The 22,292-nt window shown below is 61.3% G+C and overlaps 1 protein-coding gene across 1 annotated transcript; it reads right to left on the minus strand.

Annotated features, from left to right (window-relative positions):
• Positions 1 to 10,645: 10,645 nt before the first annotated feature.
• Positions 10,646 to 20,173, minus strand: SHH (sonic hedgehog signaling molecule). The gene is made up of 3 exons (XM_072763250.1): positions 19,529 to 20,173; positions 14,221 to 14,482; positions 10,646 to 11,502 (listed from the first exon to the last, which is right to left on the minus strand). The coding sequence occupies exons 1-3, from the start codon at positions 19,826 to 19,828 to the stop codon at positions 10,679 to 10,681; spliced, it is 1,386 nt and encodes a 461-aa protein (XP_072619351.1). The 5' UTR covers positions 19,829 to 20,173; the 3' UTR covers positions 10,646 to 10,678.
• Positions 20,174 to 22,292: the final 2,119 nt, after the last annotated feature.

Below are 22,292 nucleotides of genomic sequence, written 5' to 3' on the forward strand. Positions count from 1 at the left end.
CTTGTCCCCCAGATGGTGAGCCGGGGGCAGTCACAGGGGCACAGAGTGCAGGCTTCCCCCATCTCCTGCTGCCTTCCCAGACTCCCCAGCAGATGGTGCTCTCCTCCCAGGGAAGGCCTGCACGAGACCACAGCGACAGGAAAGACAGGGACCGCGCACTTCCCGCGAGATGCCAGCTCCTGCCTGCGTGCATTTGTCGGCTTGGTCACTGGCTCACTCGCTCACTCGCTAATTCAATATTTACGGGTGCCTGCTGCATGGGCACCCAGGACAGTGTTGTGCAGGACAGCCCCCCACGTTGCCCCCGCGCTGTCCCCACGAGCCTGTGACTGTCAGGTGCAAGCTGCCCTGGCTACCCATGCCACAAGTTGGAGAGCCCCGGAACTGGGCTGGACCTCCCCTCTCACATGGGGGCCACACTGGGATGTGTGGACCTGAGAACAGACCCTGCCTGTACCCCCTGCAGGTACCCTCGGGTGGGGAGTGGACCCTTTCCTGGAGGAAGGTACTTTGGGAGTGCATTTTGGATGCTGGCTTTGAGCCTGGTAATGAGCCTCCTCCTTTCATGGACACATGTGGTCTTACTTATTTTCACCTAAACTCTACAGATGCTTCTCTGGGTGACTCCTGGCCATTTAGAACATTCTAGAAACACTAGCAAATGCACAGGTGCTCAGATCTCTAGGACTTCTGCTTGGGCGGCATCTTGGCTGTTCCAGGGTTTACTGGTGACCCAGTATCACTAGGACGGACCTAGAGGGGAAGCAGTTTGTTCTTCTTTGTTGAATTTCCTAAATGTTTTCAAATTAAAACATTTAGTTTTTAATGCTTACAAATTAAGCACATTTGTCCTTGAGACAAATGTGGAAAATACAGATAAGCAAAAGGGAAAAATGAGGTCACCTATAGTTCCACCCCCCAGAGACAGTCGTCAGGAAGACTCCAGCGTGTGTCCACACTGTCTTCCCAGAACACATCCACTCACAGGGAAGTGGGATCACAGCGTGCGTAATGTTTGGAACTAGCTGGTTTCCAGCATGTGATATGTGGTGACTATTTCCCTGTGGAGTTGAGTACGTTTTAGTGTCATGTGGCTCGACCCTGATGGTGATCCCGCGATGGTGATCCGCTTGGTTGAATGATCTCCAGGATTTACGGAACCCACTCCTTGTGTTGGACACTGAGGCGGCTGCCCAGGTTTGCAGGTCACAGCTAGCGCCACAGAAACTGCTGGAACCCAGAGCGTGCGCAAATCTGGGGGCACTTCCTAGGTGTAAATTCGAACAGTAGAATAGCTGAGCCAGGGGATGCGCACAGTCCCAGGCTTTGGCCACTAAGCCAGGTGGTGCCACAGTTACACGAATTCCCACGCACCTCCCAGCCCCGCCCCAAACACACCTACCCAGGCTCAAACACTTCCCCCTCCCACGGCACCACTGTGGACTTGGAGAGGGCTGTGCTCCAGGCAGGGCTGGGGACAGGGGAAGCCCGCAGGCGGGGGGCGGGGGGCGGGGGGCGGCCGTCTCTCCTTCCACCTGCACCGGGGGCCCAGGACGTGGCTCCCACGTTGAGCTCCAGGCCAGGTGCTGGGAGTCCGGCACCGCCTCAGCTGTGCAGTTGGGGAGGAGCCCGCAAAGTTGACGCTCCTCACCTGTGAGGCGGACAGAGCGTGTCCGTGACGCGGGGAGACGGAAGCCCCCAGCCCAGCTGCCACCGCTGACGGTGAGAAGGACGGACTGCCCTCCACACGTGTCACTAAAATGTGGCTCCCTGTTTCCTGCTGGGACCCTGGGGGCTGGGAACTCTTTAGGAACTTCCTGTACACCTGGAGCCACCGTTTTGTCCCTAAAACGCCCATGGACTGACTTACGGACCCAGAGCCCAGAGCCCTGCTCATGTCCCTTCTCCCCTCCGCTCACCTGAGGGCTGCTGCCACACCCCTGCTGCCCTCGCTGCCCCTTCCGCTCAACCCCAGGACCCCACAACCCTTGTCCCGGAGCCCCTCCCCACTCATTCTGCTCAAGTCCCATTTCCGGAGGAAAGTTGGGTCTCTAAGGAGGGAAAGGCTTTACAGTTACAGCCCAAGCCGCTCAGGACACTGGGAGCCTGTGACCTCTGTGGGCAGGGAGCTAACCTCACCCCGTGGGTGGGGCCCCCCAGGGCACAGGGACACACCCGCCCCCACTGCCCCATCACTCAGCCCACGCACACCCACATGCTCACAGCTCACACACACGTGCACACTCACCACGTGCCTCACACACCTGCACACATGCAGCCCCACACTCACCATGTGCCTCACACATACCTGCACACACACACAGGAATGTGCACTCATCTCGTGCCTCACACACATGCACCTGCACACACACACATAGCCCCACACTCACCATGCACCTCACATACACCTTACACATGTGCAGTCCTACACTTACCACGTGCCTCAGATGTGCACACACACCTATACACACTCAGCTCCTCAGTCACCACGTCATACACACACATTTGCACACACAGCCTCCACATGCCTCATAAACACATCACACAGCTGCATGCATGCACACACCTCACACACACACACAGTTTACCCACCCATACTCACATACACCTCATGCACTCACACCCACAGAACACTTACACACTCAGGTGCACACAGCCACCCTGGTGACACATCTATGGGGGGGAAGGGAACTGACAGGAACCCTGCCTCTCCAGAGTCATCCCCCAAGGGAGCCAGAGGTCACAGGTGGCAGGAGGGGTGGGGGGCCCTCCAGCCAGCAGGGAGCACGTGGCCGGTTGTGCTGCCTGGGTGCCCAGGGAGAGCGTCCCCCTGGAAGAAGGCGCCCCTTGGTTGCCGAGACAGCAGAGCCCGTGTCCCTCTGCCTGGCAGACTGGCAGGCAGACAAAGGTATTTTTAAACTAATTTCCCTGACCTAAAAAGGCTCTTTCTGGACTGAGCGCCTCGTCTTTAGGACCAACGTGGGAGCACTGCCTATAAATAGCCCAGCATTCTAGATGCAGAGGCAGCGCGGCCACTGCAGGCTGAGGGGACAGCTCAGGCCCTTGCAGGTGCCCAGGGCTCCGTGGGCCGGAGGTCCTGGCACGGGCACTCTACCGGCTTGTTTTTGATGGCAGAACAGCAACGGCTGGGCAGGGCCAGTCACCCCTGGGCCCCCCGCTGCTGCCCATCCTGCCCCCTCGGTGGGTGGGTGGGGCACAGAAGGCCGCGGGCATCTCAGCCCGCAGGGTGACGCCAGCCACAGCCCGGTGACGGCAGTGGCACCATCTGAGCCCCAGCAATTTGAACGAGTTCGTTCTTTGAAAGAGCAGAAGCTGCTCCTTACACTGAATGAGGAAAAACTGGACGACGTAGCAGGCCGGTACCCGCCCAAAGTCCCTCAAATCCCACCGACCCCAGGCTGGTACCCCGTCAGTAACGGGCAGGATGGTCCCCTTCCTCCCCACCTATGCTCGTGCCATGCATTCTCTGCTGAGGCGAGCGGTCCGGGCAGTGCTCTCTAACCCGCCTCTGGAGCCCCCGGGCGTGCCAGGCATGGCTGCCTCAGTTTCCCTCTTGCTTCTGGCTGGGACTCGCCTCCTCCTTCCTTCCAGCCTCAGCCCTTGGGGAATCGAGAGAGAGAAGGAAGGAAGGAAGAGCTGGCCTGGAAGTGCGGAGTGGGGGTTTGTGAGATGGGCCCCCTGTCTCCTGGGGATGCACCCCCCGGGGGTCTGTACCCAGTGCACCATGGAGGTGGAGGGAGGGTCCCCTGGGCACCCTGTGAGGACAGCGGCGCACCAGGTAGTGCTGCCAGAGGAGGCACCCTCCTCCTTCGTCACCCCTGCTGTGGCCTGGTGGGTGGTGGGTGGTGGTGGTGGTGCAGAGCGGGGTCTCACCACCACCCCCCTGACCCAGGGGTAGGTCCCGCCCCCCATCAGCGGCCTGGTCCGAGTGGGAGCTTGGGAGATGGCAGGGATCAGTGTGGGTGGCCGAAAGGGTGCTGTGCCTGGGGCTGTGCAGATGGAGATCATGGCGGGGGAGGGGGGGGCTTGCGGTCAGTTCTGGCACAGAGACACTGCCAATGCCGGCACCGAAAGCTCTGAACACCTGATGAGTCCTGGCCTATTAGATGTTTTCACTGAAACTTCTTCCTTCAAAAAGAGCAAGTACCAGAGAGACGCCCGTAATACCCAGCCGGTGGTCGGTGGTCGCACAGATGTGGCCCTGAGCCCTGGGCTGTGCTGGGGGAGGAAGCAGCGGGGGAGGGAGAGTCCTGCTGCTGCTCCTCCCTCTGGCCCCGCCCATGGTCAGGCTTGGGGGGGGAGTGGGGGGGTTGGGGGGGTTTAGCGGGAGGCGCTTCCCTCGCTTCCCTCGCAGTGCACTGTCGCTGGGACCCACAAAGGCGGTGCAGGACAGCAGCGGGGTGGGGTGGTGCAGAGGGCTGCGGCCTCCTTGCTGAGGCTGCGGTCCTCCCCAGGGAGGCCACTCTGGAGGGAAGTTGGGCTTTGTTGCCACTATTGTCCGTGTGTCCCGCCGCCGCTGCCCGGGTCTGCCAGGCGCTCAGGACACAGCTGGTGGGTGACTGGCAGTGGCTCTGTTCCCAGAGAATCAGCGCCTTCTCCCCACAATGTCTACACTGTAAGTTCCTCCCTTTCCTCTGTGTTCACAGTCTTGTTCAGTCTCACCTGGATGCAGGTGGAGGCTGAGGGCAGGATGTGGCAGCCGCCTGGCCTTCAAGCGGGAGTATTTCTGGGTGTCTAGGGGCCTCGACCTCACTTAAGACAGAGGGGGTCGTGGTGTTGCTCGGGCACCTGGGAGAGAAGTGACACTGTGCTACCAGGCTCCCCTGGTATAATTTTTACCAGGTCTTCCTTCCTGACCACTGTTGTCTAAGAACATGACTCCCCGGGGAGCATGGACCCACCACCCAGGCCTGATCCACGGGGCGGCTGAGGCGACTGGGCTTTAACTGGGGTCACCAGGGCGGGGAGGGAGGCAGGGTGCTGGGACTGTGCAGGACACCCGCAGCACCCACTCAAACTGTGCCAGACACGTCTCTTTGACACTCCTCTGGGGCTGACCTGCCGTCACCTGCCCTCTATTCGAAGACACCTCGATATTTGTTTTGTGGGTTTTTTTTACATCTTTAAAATTTAAATTCAATTTGCCAACATATAGTATCACACCCAGTGTTCATCCCATCAGATGCCCTCCTCAGTGCCCATCACCCGGTTACCCCAACCCCCTGCCCACCTCCCCTTCACAGCCCTTTGTGTATTTTCCAGAGTTGGGGGGCTCTCACAGTGTGTCTCCCTTCGATATTTGTTTTGATCAGTCCCCAGCTGGCGGTCACTCACCCTGGTTTGCTGGCCTGGGCGGCCTGCAGGTGCCAGCGCCTGCCTTCTCCCACTGCGACCAGAAGAGGGCGCTCGGACTCCACTCAAGGGAGCATCCTCTGGCCCAGCGATGCTGCACTTGGGAGCTGTTTGTGGACAAGGAGTGAGGCATCCAGAGGCCGTGAGCCACTGCCACCCAGCACTCCGTGTCTCCCCAACTGCCTCCTGGAGCTTCTCCAGTCCGGCTGCATGGGTCGGTGGAGCTCTGGGCAGCAGAGCTGCAGACCCATAGCAGGGTGGGTTGGGTGTGCACTCCGAGGTGGCGCTGGTGGTGATGGGGCTCTGCAGATGCTGGGAGGGGCGCCAGCCGCACAGTCCCAGGGGAAGGCCCTACATGGAGCTGGGGACCCCGGGGGGCGGCCGCTGGGAGTCCCAGGCCTGGGAAAGATGACTGCCTCTCCACTCATCACCGAACCCTAAGAACAACTAGCGAGGTAAGAGGCCAGGCCCAAAGATGCCGTGGTCTTCTCAGGTCAGCGCTGACACTTGGCAGCACCCCGGAGCAGATTCCTGCAGCCTCCTCCACTCGCCCCACTTCTCTGACAAGGTGCACAGCCTGCCTGTGCGGTGGCCTGGTGCTGAGCAAGGAACGCAGGTGCAGTCCTACTGGATGGGTTTGCTAGGATTCCGATGATGGGCCGGCTGGGTGGCAGACAGGGACCTGGAGCGTGAGGCTCCTTTCAGAGGCCCCAGGCCTGCAGTGGCAGGGCTCTTAGAGGGAATCCTTGAGCTCTGGGCTGTGGGGAAGGACCTGCCCTGGGGCGGGGGTGGCATCCTTGGGCCCTGACCTTGGATACACAGGGGGACTCTATGTACTGTCCCTTCTCATTTATCTTCATCTTCAGCGTGTGTGGCCCCTCACTGAAGGCAGCTATCCCCTCCCCTGCCCCCAGAACACAGCTGCCCCCATCTCGAAAACCACAGATACGCAATGAAAGGTGATCCTCTGTTTCCATGCCTCATGGAGCAGGCCCAGAGCCTCCCGTGTAGCAAAGTATGAATTCCTACTATTTTCTTCTTCACTGGAGAAAGTCAAGCTCAGCCCAAAGAAGGAAAGGAGATTGTCTCCAAACCCGGATGTACTATTTTCGTCCAGTGGGGCTCTTCCCATGTAGCTGGGGGACCACTGTGGCACATTTTACCCTGCCTTCCACCCCAGCCCCTTCCCGGGCTGCAGAGAGCTGGTTTCCAGCATAGCCACACCCAACTAGCACTCTGCTGGCCCAGTACTCCGCCAGGTCCTAGGCGCTGCTGGTGGGCCTGCCTCGATTTGTCACCCTCCCTATGGCTCTGAGGAAGGAGCCAAACTGAGTGGGGGGGATTCCTTGGATCCTATCAGAAAATGTGCTTGACGGAGGACACACCGCTGTGTTCATCCCCATAGCACCACTCCGTTTCCTCACAACTTGTTTCCCATCCTAGACCACAGGGAGCATTTTGTGGAAAGACAGCGATAAATATCTCGGGCTCTGTGGGCCACGTGGTCTCTGAGGCAGCTCCTGCAGCCCCAGGCTCCCCAGGCAGCAGGAATTAGCAAGAATTAGCAGGGGGTGTCTGAGAGACCTTTACCGATGGACACAGAAATCTGAACTTCGTATAATTTTTACCTGACATGAACTATTATTCTTTGGGGTTTTTTGGTTTTGACCATTAAAGTAAAAAAGATGTAAAATCCAGTCTCAGCTTTTGGGCTATACAAAACTAGGTCAAGGGCTGCATTATTCTTGGGGGCCTTTATTTGCCAAGCCCTGTCGGAGGTCGTACAGCCAGCAGGGTGCCTGGGGGAAGCCAGGGCTCAGCCCGCGTTTGGCCATTTGTTTCTAAGAAGCCATAAGAAAGTCCACGTCCCAGGGCCTCTCAACTCCTTTGAGCAAAGTGTCCTTTCAGAAGGAAGGACGGGTCAATGGAGAGCTCGGGACTCTGGGAGAGCCAGCCACGCACCAGCTCTGCAGCCGGCTCACCGCAGGGGCTTTGCCACTTTCTTGCCAAATCTTGCAACCAACTGGCATTCTTTGCAGGTCCGGCCAATGTTTGCCACGTGGGTGCGAGGCTGCCAGTGAAGTGCCATCCCCCAGGACAGGATGGCACTGCCTTGGTGCCCAGCACCGCGGCCTCATCCTGCCAGGGGCTGTCCCACAGCCCAGGTGCCCGCGGCCACCAAGGCCCACGGGGCTGGCACCCCACAAGACTTGGTCTCTCACATTTCTGCACGACATTGCAGAAGAAAATGAGAACCTCAGGTGCCCGCCCGGGTGAGACCAGAGAGCTCCACCACAGAACAGACACAGCCACAAGTCTGTAACTTCTTTAATTATTCAAACAATAGAGCACAAAGGTAAGAGTTTCAAGTACATTGTGATACACGCTTTTGACAGGAATAGATAGGCATTTAGTCACAAGGGAGGCTGGCAGCAAGGCGGCGCGGACACTTCGCACAAACTCTTCACACCGTCAACCCTGCAGAGGGAGCGGACGCCTCACCAGGTGGCTCCGCGCTGCACCACCCTGGTACCCTGTGCTGAGGGCTCCCCTTTGTTGGCCATGAGAGAGGATTCTGAACATGAGGGCGGGCGGGGGGCTGTAGCCTAGGATGGGGACAGCGGGGGCAGGGGGAGGGTGCCGCCACCGCGCTTGGCTGGGGCCGTACTGGAGGTGGCCAGTGCGGGGTGGGGGGGCACCTAGGGGCCTGGCCAGTGCTCAGGTTCTCTCTTTGGCTAGTCAGGCTGAGGGCTGATTCATCTGTGAATCAACGTGGCCAGAGCCATTGGCGTGCCAGGGCTTCCCATTTACTTTTGCTGGCTTACACTCAAGATGGAACAGAACAGAAACCACCAAATTCCACCAGGGATTGTAAACCTTGCACCTGCTGACTACCTGGAAGACCAAAGAAAATTCTTTTACAGAGAAAAACCAAGGAGTACTCCTGCCCAGAGGGCCTGGAAGCATGCAGAGGGCAAGCTCCAGGCTACGCGGCTGTCCCTGGCACCAGCCGTGCAGGCCCCCGGCCTCCTGGAAGAGGTACACCCTGCCAGGCCCTCAGCACGGCAGCTCCTCAGGGACCAGTGCTTCTGGCTGCAGATGCCACCGCAGGCCTAGCCTGAGGGGCAGCACCTCCAGACCCTGCCTGGGCAGTCCTGGGACCTGCCCGAAGCTGTCAGGCTCAGGTCTACCCCTCAAACCCAAACCAGCCTCCAGACAAGCTGAAGTTGCTAAGAGGCCCTATGCTCGCACAGCCTGTCCTTCCAAAACCCAGCCAGCTTAGACACTTGGCCTGAAGCACAAGTCGGGACAGCAGCCTTTGATAAGCCAAAGCACTGAGAGTGACAGCCGACGGCTGAGCCCCTCTCGGCTGAGTCTAGAACACACCCTCAAGCATGGAGGACCTCTTCCCCCAGACCCAGCTGACATAGGGCGTCAGCCACAGGGTGCCCACTAAAGGAGGACCATGCCCTAGGGACAGAAGTCTACACCTAACAACCACTCCAGACAGACAGCTTGGACTTGACAACACCAACATGACCCGAGGACCCCAGCAGCCCTGAGACTAGCCACTGTGACTGGGGAAGTGGGGAGGTTGGGGCCACCCCGAGAGCAGATGGAAAATGTGCACTCCTCGGGGAGTTTGCCACGAGGGTCCTGGGGGGGCGGTGTCAGAGATCAACACTTAGCCCTCTCCTTGGGGACCCATCTGGAAAGGGTACCCCAAGACTTCACAAAGCAGCGAGGGCCCTCCTCCCTTCGCCGCCAGAGGACCAGATACTCCAATGTGGGACAACCAAGTGGAGGGGACGGGGTCTGTCGACGGCTACACGAAGCATGGGGAGAGAGTCGTGGGTGGCTGCCCGGAGGCCTCTCCTCCTCCGGGCCTGCACCAGGCTGCGCTGGGTGAGGGCTGGGGGGTGGGAGCGGGGCGGTGCCCGCACACGGCACCCCCAGTCTTTGGAGTGCACAAAGTCTCTCACACAACAAATACAAACAGAGCTGAGGTTTCTCCAGTGATGAAAATAAACAAGTTGGTTTGGTTACCTACTTTGGCTTCCTACTTAAGCTGATCTGAATTCACAGTATAAGCAACACATCTAAATATAATGCTGGGCCCTCCTGTCGGCACTGGGTTTCCCAAACAAAGAAGCCAAAACAGAAGAGAAAAAGGGGCTGCGACAGGAATTCTTAGTTATTATATACTAACCAGTCTGTGCGTGGCACATTTTATTTCTATAAAACTATTACAAAATATTCAAAAATACATTTTAGTAAATTTACAGCAGTTATTTCTCAATTTATTAATGCAAAAACATCCTTTGTTTTTCTCTGTACAAACTACACGCTCCATCCTTGTGGGCTCATCACTATGTGCGCTTTTAAAAAATATTATTTTCTAATAAATTCTTTGAAGTTAAAAATAACAGAGTTCTTCCAGTTTGTCCAAAAAAAAGTGTGTGTGTGTGTGTGTGTGTGTGTGTGTAACAGTCTTGACTTCTAAGAATGTGGCCAAAATGGTGATCACAGAGCAAATATTAACCCATGAAGACATACGGGAGGTGGCTGTTACACTGGAAACTAGTTAAATTAAAATAATATATTTTCATATTTTACACTATTTCAAAAATGAAATGTAATTCAGTTAAGTATTGATCTCTCAAAAAATCTAATTTACAATTCTGTGTATAAAAATATAATTTGCGGACCCCCACGAAGCACGTTTTAGTTCACACTTGCTGAGAAGCAGGCGCGTGGCAAACGAAGAATGCAGAGTGCAGAGTTTTGCTTTCTGAAAGTCAGGGCGAGGGACATGTAGAAAAATAGACTCTGAGCAGGTCGCTTGGCCTCACAAAATAATCTTTCCCCCCTGTGAGTACAGTTCACATGATAATAATAAATTATCCAAGAAACAAACTATTTAAGGCTCTTGAAGGTCCGGTTCATATTATTTAAAACATCTATTCATACCAAACAAATAAATAGCCAGGAGAGGTGAAAAAACAAAAACAAACAAAAAAAAAAACAACAACAAAACAACCAAAATAAAACAACAACCAAAAAATTCAAAAAATATATATATAAACTAAACACAACGACAAAACTTCCCGGGATCTCTGTTTCCTTATAGTCTACTTTGGACTGTCCTACTTTATTATTATTATTAATTATTATTATAATTAAAGTCTCATTCCGTGCGCTTTTCCGAGTGTCCTTTGCTGTTCCTCGCTCTGGCTCCCCGCCCCGCCCGCCCCGCCCCGCCCCTCCCCGGCCCGCCCCGCCCGCGCCCGCCCCGCTCCGGCCTTCAGCTGGCCGGGACCGCCATGCCCAGCGGGTGCAGGGCCTCGCTGTCCAACAGCCAGGTGCCTATTTGGTAGAGCAGCTGCGAGTACCAGTGGATGCCCGCGGCCCCGGGCGCGTCGGCCGCCCCCGGCGCCTCCAGCGCACCTGGCGCGGCGGGGGGCAGGCGGCCGCCGCCCCCGCCGTCGCCCTCCCCGCCGCGGTCCGTGCGCGCGGGCGCCAGCGCGGCCAGGAGCGCGTGCGCCAGGCGGAAGGGCGCGAAGGCGCGGTGCGCCCAGCCGTGCTCCTCGATGACCGCGTAGCACGACGCCAGCACCCGGTTGATGAGGATGGTGCCCTGCGCCGTGAGCGGCGCGTAGGCGCCCGTGGCCTCCTCGCGCAGCGTCACGCTGTGCACCGCGGCCGGCAGCAGCCGGCGCCCCCCGCCGCGCTCGGCCACCACGTACACGCGCTGGCCCGGGCGCACGCGGCTGGCGAAGAGCGCGCGGCGCCCCGGCGCGCCCCCCGGCGGCGGCCCGGCTCCCGACGGCGCCTCCGGCTCCCCGGCCGCCGAGTCGTTGAGCGGCGCGACGAAGAGCAGGTGCGCGGCGGTGAGCAGCAGGCGCTCGCGCGGCTCCCGCGTCTCGATCACGTAGAAGACCTTCTTGGCACCGTCGTCGCGGTCCAGGAAGGTGAGGAAGTCGCTGTAGAGCAGCCGGCCCTGGTCGTCGGCCGCCAGCACGCGGTCCCCAGGACGCAGATCTTTGACGAGCTTGGTGCCGCCCTGCTCCAGATGCACCGTGGCCGAGCCTGGGAAGCAGCCGCCGGACTTGGCCGCCACGGAATTCTCTGCGGGGGGAGGGGAGAGGAGAGAAGAGGGCACAGGGTGGTGAGCGCCTGCGCGGGCGCGCGAGCGGGCAGGGGGGCGCACGCCTGCCTTCCCGCGCCCCAGACCCGGACCCGCGCAGGTCGGGGGGAGACCTGCGCCCAGGCCGTTGGGGCGCACACCTCCCTGCACCCCGTCCCACCGTCTCAGTGACAAAATCCAGATGCAGATACAGCCCCTAACGACTCTCCTGGGTTTGGGCTGGCAGTGACAAGGGCTGGCTGGGTGTCCGGCGGGGGCGGCGGCCGGTTCCGCACCTTCCCCTCCGCCCTCCTCCGGCCCCATCCCCCCCGGCTCAGCACACACCCAACCTCGCCCTGAATTCGCAGGGTATTTGCTCTGCACTTAGATTCCTCAGGAAGCCTCCTTGAGCTCCCCGGGGCGCCGGGGTGCACCTCCTTCCTTCCCGCCCCCGGCTTGGGGTGCGCCGCCCCCTCGTGCGCCTCTCACCGGGTCTGCGCGCCCAGGACCCCTCGCCTGCCTGTCCTCGAGAGCCCAGCGCAGCCGGGGGCGGCGGTGCCGGATGGCTGCAGGGGAGTGGGGGGCGGGAGTGCAAAGGAGCTATAGCAGTTGTAGCAACTGGACAAACATTCCAGGGAACCGGCCGAGGTGTGAAAATCCGGGGCTTGTGTGGATTTTCTAATTAAAATCCAATAAAGGGCCCAGCATTGTCATTGTGATCTCCGCAATAAATGGGAGACACTCTTGGAAGAGGGGCACTTCCATCCTCCCTCCCCCTTCTCGGCCGCCCCCTCCCTATTTGCTCAGGTGCACCCCCCTGCCCAGCCCCCCCCGACCCCCCCACCCCCCGCGATTCACACGCGGGCTCTCCAGAAGCCCGGGCCTCACAAGCACTATTTGCACAGCCAGGCCTCTTCCAAGCACTCAAGATGTGTATTTGAATTTTAAATGGCGGGGCCTGCTCCAGGCGCTGGAAGCTGCTGCGTTCTCAAGGCCCCTTGACTACCCGCTTTCCCGAGCCCTCTGTCGCTCTCTGAGGCTCACTGTCCCGAGGACAATGATCGGAGCCGGGGTGGCGAGCAGGGGGCCGCGGAGGAGGGGCGGGGACAGCCCGGTCTTCTTTGCATTCCAATCTCCGGGATCATGCTTTTCGCAAATAGAGATCGCGAGAAAGAATCTTCCTGCTGGAATTACAGAGGGTTTTTAATCTTCTCATCGGTTTCTGCGGCATGAAGTGCGGGCTTGGCCGTTGGAGGCCCGCCGTCGCCCCCCGGAATGCGGCCCGGGGCGCAGGCGAGCCCTAGTCGTCCTGTCGCACGACCCTGCTTGACACGCCGCGCACCGCGCCCCGGCCGGTGTGCGCCGAATGCCAATGAGAGGCTCCCGGCGCCCCGGGGGCCTGCCCTCCCCGCGCCCAAGCCTGCGGCGGGATTACCGCTGCTCACTTGCGAGGAGACCTCTAGGGACCCCCGCCAGGGGGACCCCGCGGACAGGCCTGGCCCCAGAGGGGGCCGGCGCGCCGCCAGCCCGCGCACCCACGAGGTCCCGGGACGAACGCGTCCCGGGCCTCCCGCCGTCGCCGAGCCCCGCCCGGTGGGGGCGCCGCCTGCCAGCCCCCCCTCTCCGGTCGCCCCTCCCACACCTTCTCTCCCTGTGGTGGTAAGAGGCCACTATTTTCCTTCCCTACCGAGTGTGTCTTGACACCTTGGAAGTGTTTCCCTACTAACACAAGCCATGAAAATACAGTTTGGGAGACAAATAGGCAAAACTGGGTGGGGGGTTGCTGGGAGGACAGCGCCTCCGAAATGCACTGTGACCTGTGCTGCTAAAGGCACCGACTTCTGCTGAAAGATGGAGAGATCCACACAACCAGCCTCCCGGCTGGGATATCTGCATGGGCGCAGGGCCTCCCTGGCATGGCTGTTCCTCGCCAGCGACAGCGAGTGGCGTTGTAGGCCCAGGGAAGCCACCCGCTCGCCAGAGGCCGCGCTGCTGCAGCTGCAGACTCTGGGCCCGGGCTCAGGGCAGCCCAGCTGGCTCCTAATAAGCACGGATGCTTCTGGGCTTGCAGCCTCAGGATGTTGGAAGCGGTGACCACTGGGTTTATGACCTCCCACCAGGCCTCTCTCCAGAGGCTCAGCCAGTGAGTTAAGTTAGTTTAGTGTCCGCAGACGCCCACTGGGGATGGTGGGGGAGAGGACGAGGGGCCTACACCCGGGCAGAGCCTCCAATGCGGGGGTCGAGTGGGGGCTGGTTGGCTCTTCAGCCTTCAACGAGACAGGAATCTAGGCCAGACCCGGCTAGCCTAGCCGCGCAGGGCTGCAATCTCTCATCAGGAAAGCCCCCTCCCCCATCTTCCCTGTCTCCGCCACCTGCAGTGGGGGCTCCGGAAACAGGGTGGGGGAAGGCTCAGGAAGCCAGATGCCCTCTGCATCTGGGCTTGGAGAACCTCGGGCCTCCGTGGTCTAAAGGGTAGGAGCCACTTTTGGCTGGCGGGACCCACCTCGACAGGCTCTGTTGGCACACCAGGGACTGACTTACCAGCCAAGCCCCTCCCTCCCTGCCCCTCCACCAGCAGCACATTCATCCTTTCCCCTCGCATCTGCCGTGGGGTGCAACAGTGACACGTCGCGGGCAGATCGGGGGCTGCTGGTGGGCGGGGGGGGGGCTTCGTGGGCACAGGGTGGGGGCTGTGGAGTAGGGCAGGCCCGCCGCCTCACCTGCTTTCACAGAGCAGTGGATGTGCGCCTTGGACTCGTAGTACACCCAGTCGAAGCCAGCCTCCACGGCCAGGCGGGCCAACATGCCGTACTTGCTTCGGTCGCGGTCTGACGTGGTGATGTCCACCGCGCGGCCCTCATAGTGCAGCGACTCCTCTGAGTGGTGACCGTCCTCATCCCAGCCCTCCGTCACCCGCAGCTTCACGCCGGGCCACTGGTTCATCACCGAGATGGCCAAGGCGTTCAGCTTGTCCTTGCACCTCTGCGGAGAGAAGGGGCCCCACGGGCATTAGTACCGGGTCTGCCCCCCATCCCTGCCCTGCAGGCTGCCCTGCTGGGTCCCTGAGGGTTAGGGCTCTGTGGGGAGTCAGGAGGAGGCCTGGATGGGGCCGGCAGGCTGCGGTGAGCACTGAGGTGGGGGGAGGGGGGGGCGTCCGCTGGAGGAGCCAGTCCTCTTGCAGGTAAACTGAGGGCCTGTCTGTGAAGTCTGACTGGCAGAGCCCCCACCACGGCCTGAGAAGGAGGGGACTCTTCTTGAGACAAGGAAAGTGTGTCTCCCACGGTCACGGCAGGGCCTGCCAGGCCCCCTCCCCCACGCCGCCCTCCACTCCCGATCCCTTCCGGTGGCCCCGTTTCTGCACACCTGTGCGAGGCTCCACCTTCGTGCCCGGCCTAACTCCCTCCCCGGGAGGCCAGAGCCAGGCCCAGGGCGCAACTTGGCAGAAATAAAGAACGTGCGCGGTATGCTTCTTAAAGAGCGAAAGCCTTGGGTTATCTCTGGACCCTCCCTCCTACCCTGTGCCTATCTGAGGCGTGGGTGCCGCCAAAGGGAGAGAGGGGGGTGGGAAGCCGATAGCCCCGCCGGCGGGGCGGGAGGGGCCCGAAGTGAAAGGCAAGCAGGTGAGTAATAATTTTCAATGCGGGCCAGGCCTAACGACAAACATTCTTTATCTGGACAGCCACATTCCTTTTCCCCATAGACCTCTTTTCTCCGGCTTTTCTGTGGTCTGATTGTGTCTCTTGTTTTCCTTAACCTGTTCCCTCCCACCCCCACCCCCCCCCCCCCTTGTTTTCTTGGCCCCGAGCAGAATGGCGTCCGGCTAGTTTGAAGAGCAAACTTAAGAGGTGGAGGGAGGGGGCGGGGCAGGAGGGGTGGGGGAGGGGGAGCCCGAAAGGCCCGAGGCCTCGGAGCCCTTGGGGAGTGCCCCTCCCGCCACGAGGAAGCTGCTCTGGCCGTGGATGTGCAGAAACACTGAGTGCACAGGACACGAACCGGGCGAAGTGAAACTCGGGGTCAGGGGAGTCCCCGCCTGAGTCTCGGGTCACATTCAGATAAGGATGCTAGAAAACACAGAGCCCTGGCAAGTGTGTGCGCCCGTGTGGGTACCCGCTCAGGGCCCGGGCGCTTTCAGGGACGGGGACGCGGGATTCACAGGAGGGGGAGTGGTGGCAGGATCCCCCAGGGGCATCCCCAAGAGACGCAGACCTGGGGGACGCGGGGCAATTTCAAGTTGACCTCCCGCAGAGGGTAGGGCTGGTCGCCTTCCCGCAGCGCATGCTCGGCTTTGGAGCCTGGTAGGCGGGAGGGAGGAAGACCCGGTCGGGGATCCTAAGAACAGCGTGGGGACTGCTTTCCTGCAGAGCGAGGGGAGCTGCCGCGGTCCCGCTGTCCGCGCTCCGCGGGGATGTGGAGGTTGCGCAACAGGAAACGTCCTGCGTGTCGGACAGCAATAAAACCAGCAGTACGGGAGTCGAGTTAAACATCCAACAAATGGGGGGGGGGGGGGGGCGGCCCTGGTAACAGGTCAGCGCTGGCAGGTTTCTGGGCCTGCCAGCAGTTTTCCTAAAAAAAAAAGTCGGAGGGGCAGAGTTTGAGTGAGGTCATCTTGAGGATTGAACGCGTTTTACATGAAAATCAATCAGTAAACCGGGGTCAGTTCGGAGCCGGGCGGGGAGGCCGGCCGCGCAGGCGCACAGCACCGACACGCACACGCACACCTCCCGCATCCCGAGCCCGCGCCGCCCGGCTCGCTCCTCTCGGGGCTCAGAGGGGGCCCGCACGGCTCCCCGCGGGACGGCGGGTGAGGGCAGGGAGCCGGGGAGGCCGCGTGCCCGCCGCAGGCGCCCTGAGCTGCGCCCCTGGGGCATGGGGTGGAGGACCCCCGGCGAGGAGCCCCAGGCCGCGCCAGGCCCGAGCTGCGCCCTGCTTCCCGCGCGCCCCCGCCCCCCGCGCCCCCCGCGCCCCCCGCGCCCCCCGCGCCCCGGCCTGCGGGACGTGGTGCCCCCGCCGGCCGGAGAGGCGCAGGCGAAGCTGGGACGCCCAGGCCGGTTAGCCATTCGCTGGGTCGTGTGCTGCGAATCAAGCCGGGCTCTGTGCAGCCACCGGAAAGCCCAGCGGGGCCGCGGGGCCGGCTTTGTGTCGGCGGAGGCCGAGTCCGTCCTCGCGCCCGAGCCCCGCCACCCCGGGCCGCGCAGCCGCCCCGAGCCCACCAGCCCGGGCGGGACTGTCACCGCCACAGGGCGCCTGGCCGTCCCGGCGCGGGGGAGGGGTGTTCCGACTTCAAAAGAGACACCCCCCTCCCCACACACCTGTCTCCACCCCTCCACCCCCTCCGAGGAAACAGACCCGTCCTATCCAAACACGAGCACCCTCCTGGAACCCACACCTGAGCGCGGGCCCGGGCCGCCACGCACTCGGGGATCTGCTCGGCGTGGCGTCCCGGGCTGTCCCCGCTGCGGCCCCAGGCCCTGCCCCGGCCGCCTCCTGCCCCCCGAGCCCCCGGCCGCCGCGCCCGCGCCTGGCACCCGCGCCTGCGGGCCGAGCGTGTCTGTCTGCGCTTCCCCCTCTCCGAGTTAATATTAACCAGGAGCTCAAGCGTTCCAGAACTGCTCCGAAAGTTCCACCGGGGACGGTCTTGCCATGGTTGAGGGACTCGGGCGGCGGCCACAGTGCAGAGACGGGGACGCGGAGGGACGGCTGGCCCGGGGCGCAGAGACACGCGCACCTGGGACGGGATCTCCGCGGTGGCTTTGAGCGCGCGGCCAGCGGGCCAAGGGGTCCCGAGCAGCTAGTCCCCGGGGGCCAGGAGGCGGCCCCGCTGCACCCCTGCCCGGCCCTGCCCCTGCCCCTGCCCCTGCCCCTGCCCCTGCCCCTCGCCGCCCGGTCCTCCCCGACTCTTGGACCCAGGGAAGGAGGAAGGGCGCCTTCCGGCACCACCCCACCAGCCAGCCGCCCTTTCGGGGGACATCTGTGGGGTGCGTGACACCGTCCTAGCCAGGCTCTCCCCACCCCACCCCCACGTTGGCTGCCCCTCCCCCGTCCTTTTGTGCCGGGAACGGGAATGGCCACTGCCTAAGGAAAGAAAAGTATTTGTTTTCGTTTCGTTCGTCTGAGGGAAGTTGACAGAAGGTCAGAAGTTCAAATGCTGCCAGCGCGCGCGGCGGCGACAGTGGCCGGCGCGGGGCCGCTCGGCCGTGGGTGCCCCGCGGGCGGCCGGAACAGGGGCCGGCCGGGGCTCGGCGGGGGCGCCAGGCCCCAGGGCCCCCGGGAGCGCGGCGGAGCTCCCGACCGTCCGGCCCGTCCGAGCCTCGCCGCCACCGCGGCCCCCGCCCCGCGCCCCGCGCCCCGCGCCCCGCGCCCTAGCCCCGGCCTTGGGGACCGCTAACCCGGGAGGAAGGGGCGTCAGGTGCGGCCGCCGGGGGGCGCGGCTCCGCGCGCTCGCGCACCTGCGACCTGTGACCTGCGGCGGGGCCCCGGGGATCCCTCTCCCGCGTGGGCCCCGCGCGGCGGCAAGGGGCGCACGCCCACCTCGCGGGCTGCGGCACCTCCGCCGCCCTCCCCGTCCCCCTCCGCGCCCCACCGCCGGCCCGGCCTCGCCTCCCGCCTCCCCGGTTCCGAGGGACTCGGGGAAGGCCACCTCCCTCCCGCGGGGGAGCCAGGTGACCCAGGTCAGAGGGCTCCCCGCGGCCGGCCGCGCCCCCGGCGCCCCGCGGCCTGTGCCCGGTTCATTGTGGCTCTCGCCGCTCTCCGGCACAGGCGCGCGCGTCCACACTCGCGGTCCAGATTTAAGGTGGTCGCGAGCAGATGCGCGAGCGGGGCTTGGAGACCCCGTCCCCGGCTCCCTCGGGCCCCTCCCGGCAGCTCCCCTCCCTCCTCCCTGCGGCCTCGCCGCTGGGACCGCGCTGGGGAGCGAGCGGCCCGGAGGGGGCTCCCCTCCCCGCGCGCCCGCCTCGGTCCCCGCGCCCCACCGCCGCGGCTCCGCCAGCTGTGGTGCGCTCCTAGCCCGAAAGGTAGGACTTGGATATTTTAATAGGGCAATAAAAAGGATGTTGACCTATATTTGCCAGGAAATCCATTTCTAGCTTCTTCAGTTATACGGGCATGGAGTTTGAGAAAGTCTAGGGCTGGCGGAGAGGTTGGGAGCCCGAAGTCTCAGGCAGAGGTGGGGAGGGAGGGGGCTACGTGTTTGGCTTCGGTTTTGCATCGTCCTAGCCCCCTCCCGCTAACAGCTCGCCGCGGCTCCGGGTCCCGTGCCAGCAGGTTGACCGTAGTGATGCAATGCCAGGAAGTTCTAAGTCCCTCCCCTCAAGGACCGCGGGCTCGGGCTCGGGAGAATGGAAGCGCATCCTTAAAGAAATATCAATACATTCACACTCTGATGGGCACCACTGCCCGCGGTCGAATGGCAGCGGAGCTGTGCTGTACACTCGGGGGCCAGGTGGCGCCTCGGGAGCCCCAGCCTTTTGTCAGCGCGGCCTCCGGGCTCTCCCCATTGAGCGTCTTTGGGGGGGGGGCAGAGGGGTGGGGGTCGCGGTGGTAGAGAAAAGCACAGTGGACAGGGAGAAACGTGTCGGCTCCCCTAACGCTAGTGCTCTAGGCTGCATTTGTACAGTGACCTGGAAGCTACTTTATGCGTATGGGGGGGGATTTCTGCCCCTCTCCCACCATGTCCATTCCCAACTCCGGAGGGGCGGATACCCCCAGAGTGAAGGTCTCCCCAAGTTACAAGGCAGAGCCCAGGCAGGATGGGAAGGCCATCCTGGCAGGACAGAGCAAACAAGGGCCATCGGTGGACCACATCTGCCATCCTGACCCCCACCCCCACCCTAAACTTCTCCGGCTGGACCCCTGGCCTCCATTCCCTTCTGAGAAGAGGAAGGGATGTCGGGCAGGCAGGTGGGTGGGGAGGGAGAGGGTGAAGTCGCCTTGCTATCAGCCTGAAGAGCAAACAGACTGGGTCTGGAGCGGCTGGTTACACACAACCCCCGTGAAAGCAGTACATTCCACGCCGCGGCGCTGGGTTTCTACCTGAGTCATCAGCCGGTCTGCTCCCGTGTTTTCTTCATCCTTAAATATGATGTCGGGGTTGTAATTGGGGGTGAGTTCCTTAAATCGCTCCGAGTTTCTCGAGATCTTCCCTTCGTATCTTCCACTGGCCCCTAGGGTCTTCTCCGCCACGTTGGGGATAAACTGCTTGTAGGCTAAAGGGGTCAGCTTTTTGGGGTGCCGCCTCTTCCCAAATCCCCTGCCGGGTCCGCACGCCAGCCCTGAGCACATCAGCAGTGCGCAGACGAGCACCGCCAGCATACATCTCGCCAGCAGCAGCATCTCGTCCGCGGAGCCCAGTGCCTTGCCTTCCACGCCGTCCCCGCGCGGGTCTGTGTGCGCGAGTGCGAGTATGTGTGCCTGTGCGCTCGGGCTTGCGCTCTCCCTTCCTCGCTCGGCTTGCTGCTGGCTCCCTCGCTCTCTGCCTGGCTCTTTCTCTTCCTATATAACCTCGCCCGCCGCTGCTGCGGGAGAGTGGCCACCGATCCCCACCCAGACGGGGGCTGGAGTGGCAGGCTGCTGGCCGCTGATAACGGAACACATCGGAGTTAGGGCTGGAAACAGCAATCAAAAGACAAAAAGAGTCTGATTTTAAATGGTAGCAAGCCTGGAGAGCTTGCGAGACAGGCTGCCCTCGGTGCTATATTATAGCTGGCAGGGGCGTATCTGATTGGCCAAAGCAGCGCAAGCTTGTCTTCTGATGTTTAACCCTAAAAAAGACTAATTTTTTTTTTCTGTGGCTGCAGTTGCTTTATTTTCACCTGAAGCCTTTGAGTTAAAAAAAAAAAAATCTTTCCTGAGACAAAGGTGGGCGGGAGGGAGGAGGCACGCTCCTTAGGATAACACTAGTTACCTCCTGCTTTGTGCACAGCGCGGTGTTCCCCCTTCTCTTTCTCCAGAATGGTAGGTGCTTCAGTTAAAACCAACTTAAGTTTTAAAGGACAGTCTAGACCCCCCCCTCCAAGCTTCAGTCATCAAACAAATATTCTCTCAAATGTTTGAAGGGCAAAGCTGCCCGGGTCCAGTTTAAAAAAAATTTTTTTGGGAGACTTTATCATACAGGCCAAGTCTCCCTGCATTTTAAAGACAGAGGGTCTGCGCCTCATCCTGAATATTCAACATCCTTGGACGGCGGTCATTCTCACTGACCACAACTTCCAGCATGGCTATTTGAAGTGCTTTAGGTGCCTTAGACAAATATGAAAATGCCGCTCCTTTATTGTGTTTCAGCTAAGTCGTTATTTTTAACCCCCTGGAAATGGGATGCAGGCAGGCTCGGGGGCTGGTACAGAGTGGCCTGAGGGACTGTCCAGAAGGCTGGACCAAGTGCATCTGGGTGCTGCACCCCAGCTCAGAGGAGGGAGCCGGTGCTAGGGCCTGCGTGCTGGGCGGAGGCCCATTGTGCCTGGGGGCAGTGGCGAGTGGGCAAGGCTGTGCACACACCACCCCCACTGATCAATCGATCCGAGCAAAGTGCAGGCCAGGGATGAGCTTGATGTGGAATTCAGGCTTCTTCCACATCGGCCGCGGGCTTTCCATGGGGCTCTGTGAGCCAGCCCTCAGGGTCCTGGGCCCCCCCCACCAGCTCACCATGGGGAAGGGGTCTGGGGGTGCATTTTTTGGTCAAGGAGGGCACAGTCCTCAGAGCCGGTAATACTGGAGTCCCCAGTCCCTGTGCTTCTTTCAGGAAAAAAAAAAAAACACCCTAGAAGTGCTATTTAAACCAGAAAAATAAAACCTGAAACCCCCCATTTTGCAGAACACAGCCTCCTCTTCTCATTCCCCACCCCCATCTCACTCATATATAGGAATTGCTCTAGAAAAAGAGCAAGAGAGGGAGGGCTCTTCCTGGAATGGGGGTGTTGGTCCTGGAGTGTCACTCTGTGAAGTTAGAAGTGTCCCTGGACCCCAGCCCAGCCGGGGAGGTGGGAGAGGCCAGGTCTAAGAAGAAGGCTGGGCCCTCAAAACAATGGGATGTCCGGAGCAGCCCAGGCCAACCTTGGTGCAGATGGATCTGGTTAGGGGGGTGGGCAGGGAGCACCTTGACAGCCATCCAACTGGGCCTTGAAACGGCTGAGTGGATATGGGGGCTCTGCCAGTCAGGTCCCCAGCGGTCCCCCCAGGCTTGGCCCCCAACCCCCATCATCAACATTCTCTGGAGAATGCCCACCCCTGGGCAAGGTGGGGAGGCAGCACCCAGTTTTATCAAGGCCTACGGATGAAGGAGGGTCTCCATGCAGCTGATAAAGGGCCAGACTTCTTGCCCAGGCTGTGTGTGTCTGTGCATCTGTGCTCCCAGTGGACAGATTCAGAGAGGACACTCAGGTCTTGGGCTGCCACTGGGTGGTGCAGCCTTGCGAAGCTGCCCAGCCCTGGGGACTGGGGGCTCTCCAGCCTTCTGGGCTCCTTCCCCCACACCCTTGCCGGTCCCCTCCTCTCCCCCTTCTCTTCCCTCTGTCCTCTCCCTCACCAACCAGACAGAGGTGAAAGAGCCCCAGCACTGGGTCATGACCTCGTGCCCAGGGCCTGCGACCCTATGTGGAGCCCAGGGCCAGCTCGGTGGTGTGTGCCCAGGACACATGATTCCCAAAGGTGCGGGTATCCAGGCCCCACACTCACTCACTCACTCGTTGTGCCCTGCATGACCCTGGAGACCCCCAGCCCAAGCCTGAGCCTGAGCCACAGGGAGCAGGCTGTGGGCTGCCTCTGGGCCAGGAGCAGGACGGGCTCATGCCTTGACACTGTA

Source organism: Vulpes vulpes, chromosome 7 (assembly GCF_048418805.1).
Source record: "Vulpes vulpes isolate BD-2025 chromosome 7, VulVul3, whole genome shotgun sequence".
Lineage (NCBI taxonomy): Eukaryota > Metazoa > Chordata > Mammalia > Carnivora > Canidae > Vulpes > Vulpes vulpes.

Coding starts and splice junctions, on each gene's coding strand:
- SHH (XM_072763250.1), bottom strand. CDS start 19,828: ATGCTGCTGCTGGCGAGATGTATGCTGGCGGTGCTCGTCTGCGCACTG. Junction 14,483..19,528: donor CAGACCGGCTGATGACTCAG/GTAGAAACCCAG, acceptor TTCTCTCCGCAG/AGGTGCAAGGACAAGCTGAA. Junction 11,503..14,220: donor CCACTGCTCTGTGAAAGCAG/GTGAGGCGGCGG, acceptor CTCCCCCCGCAG/AGAATTCCGTGGCGGCCAAG.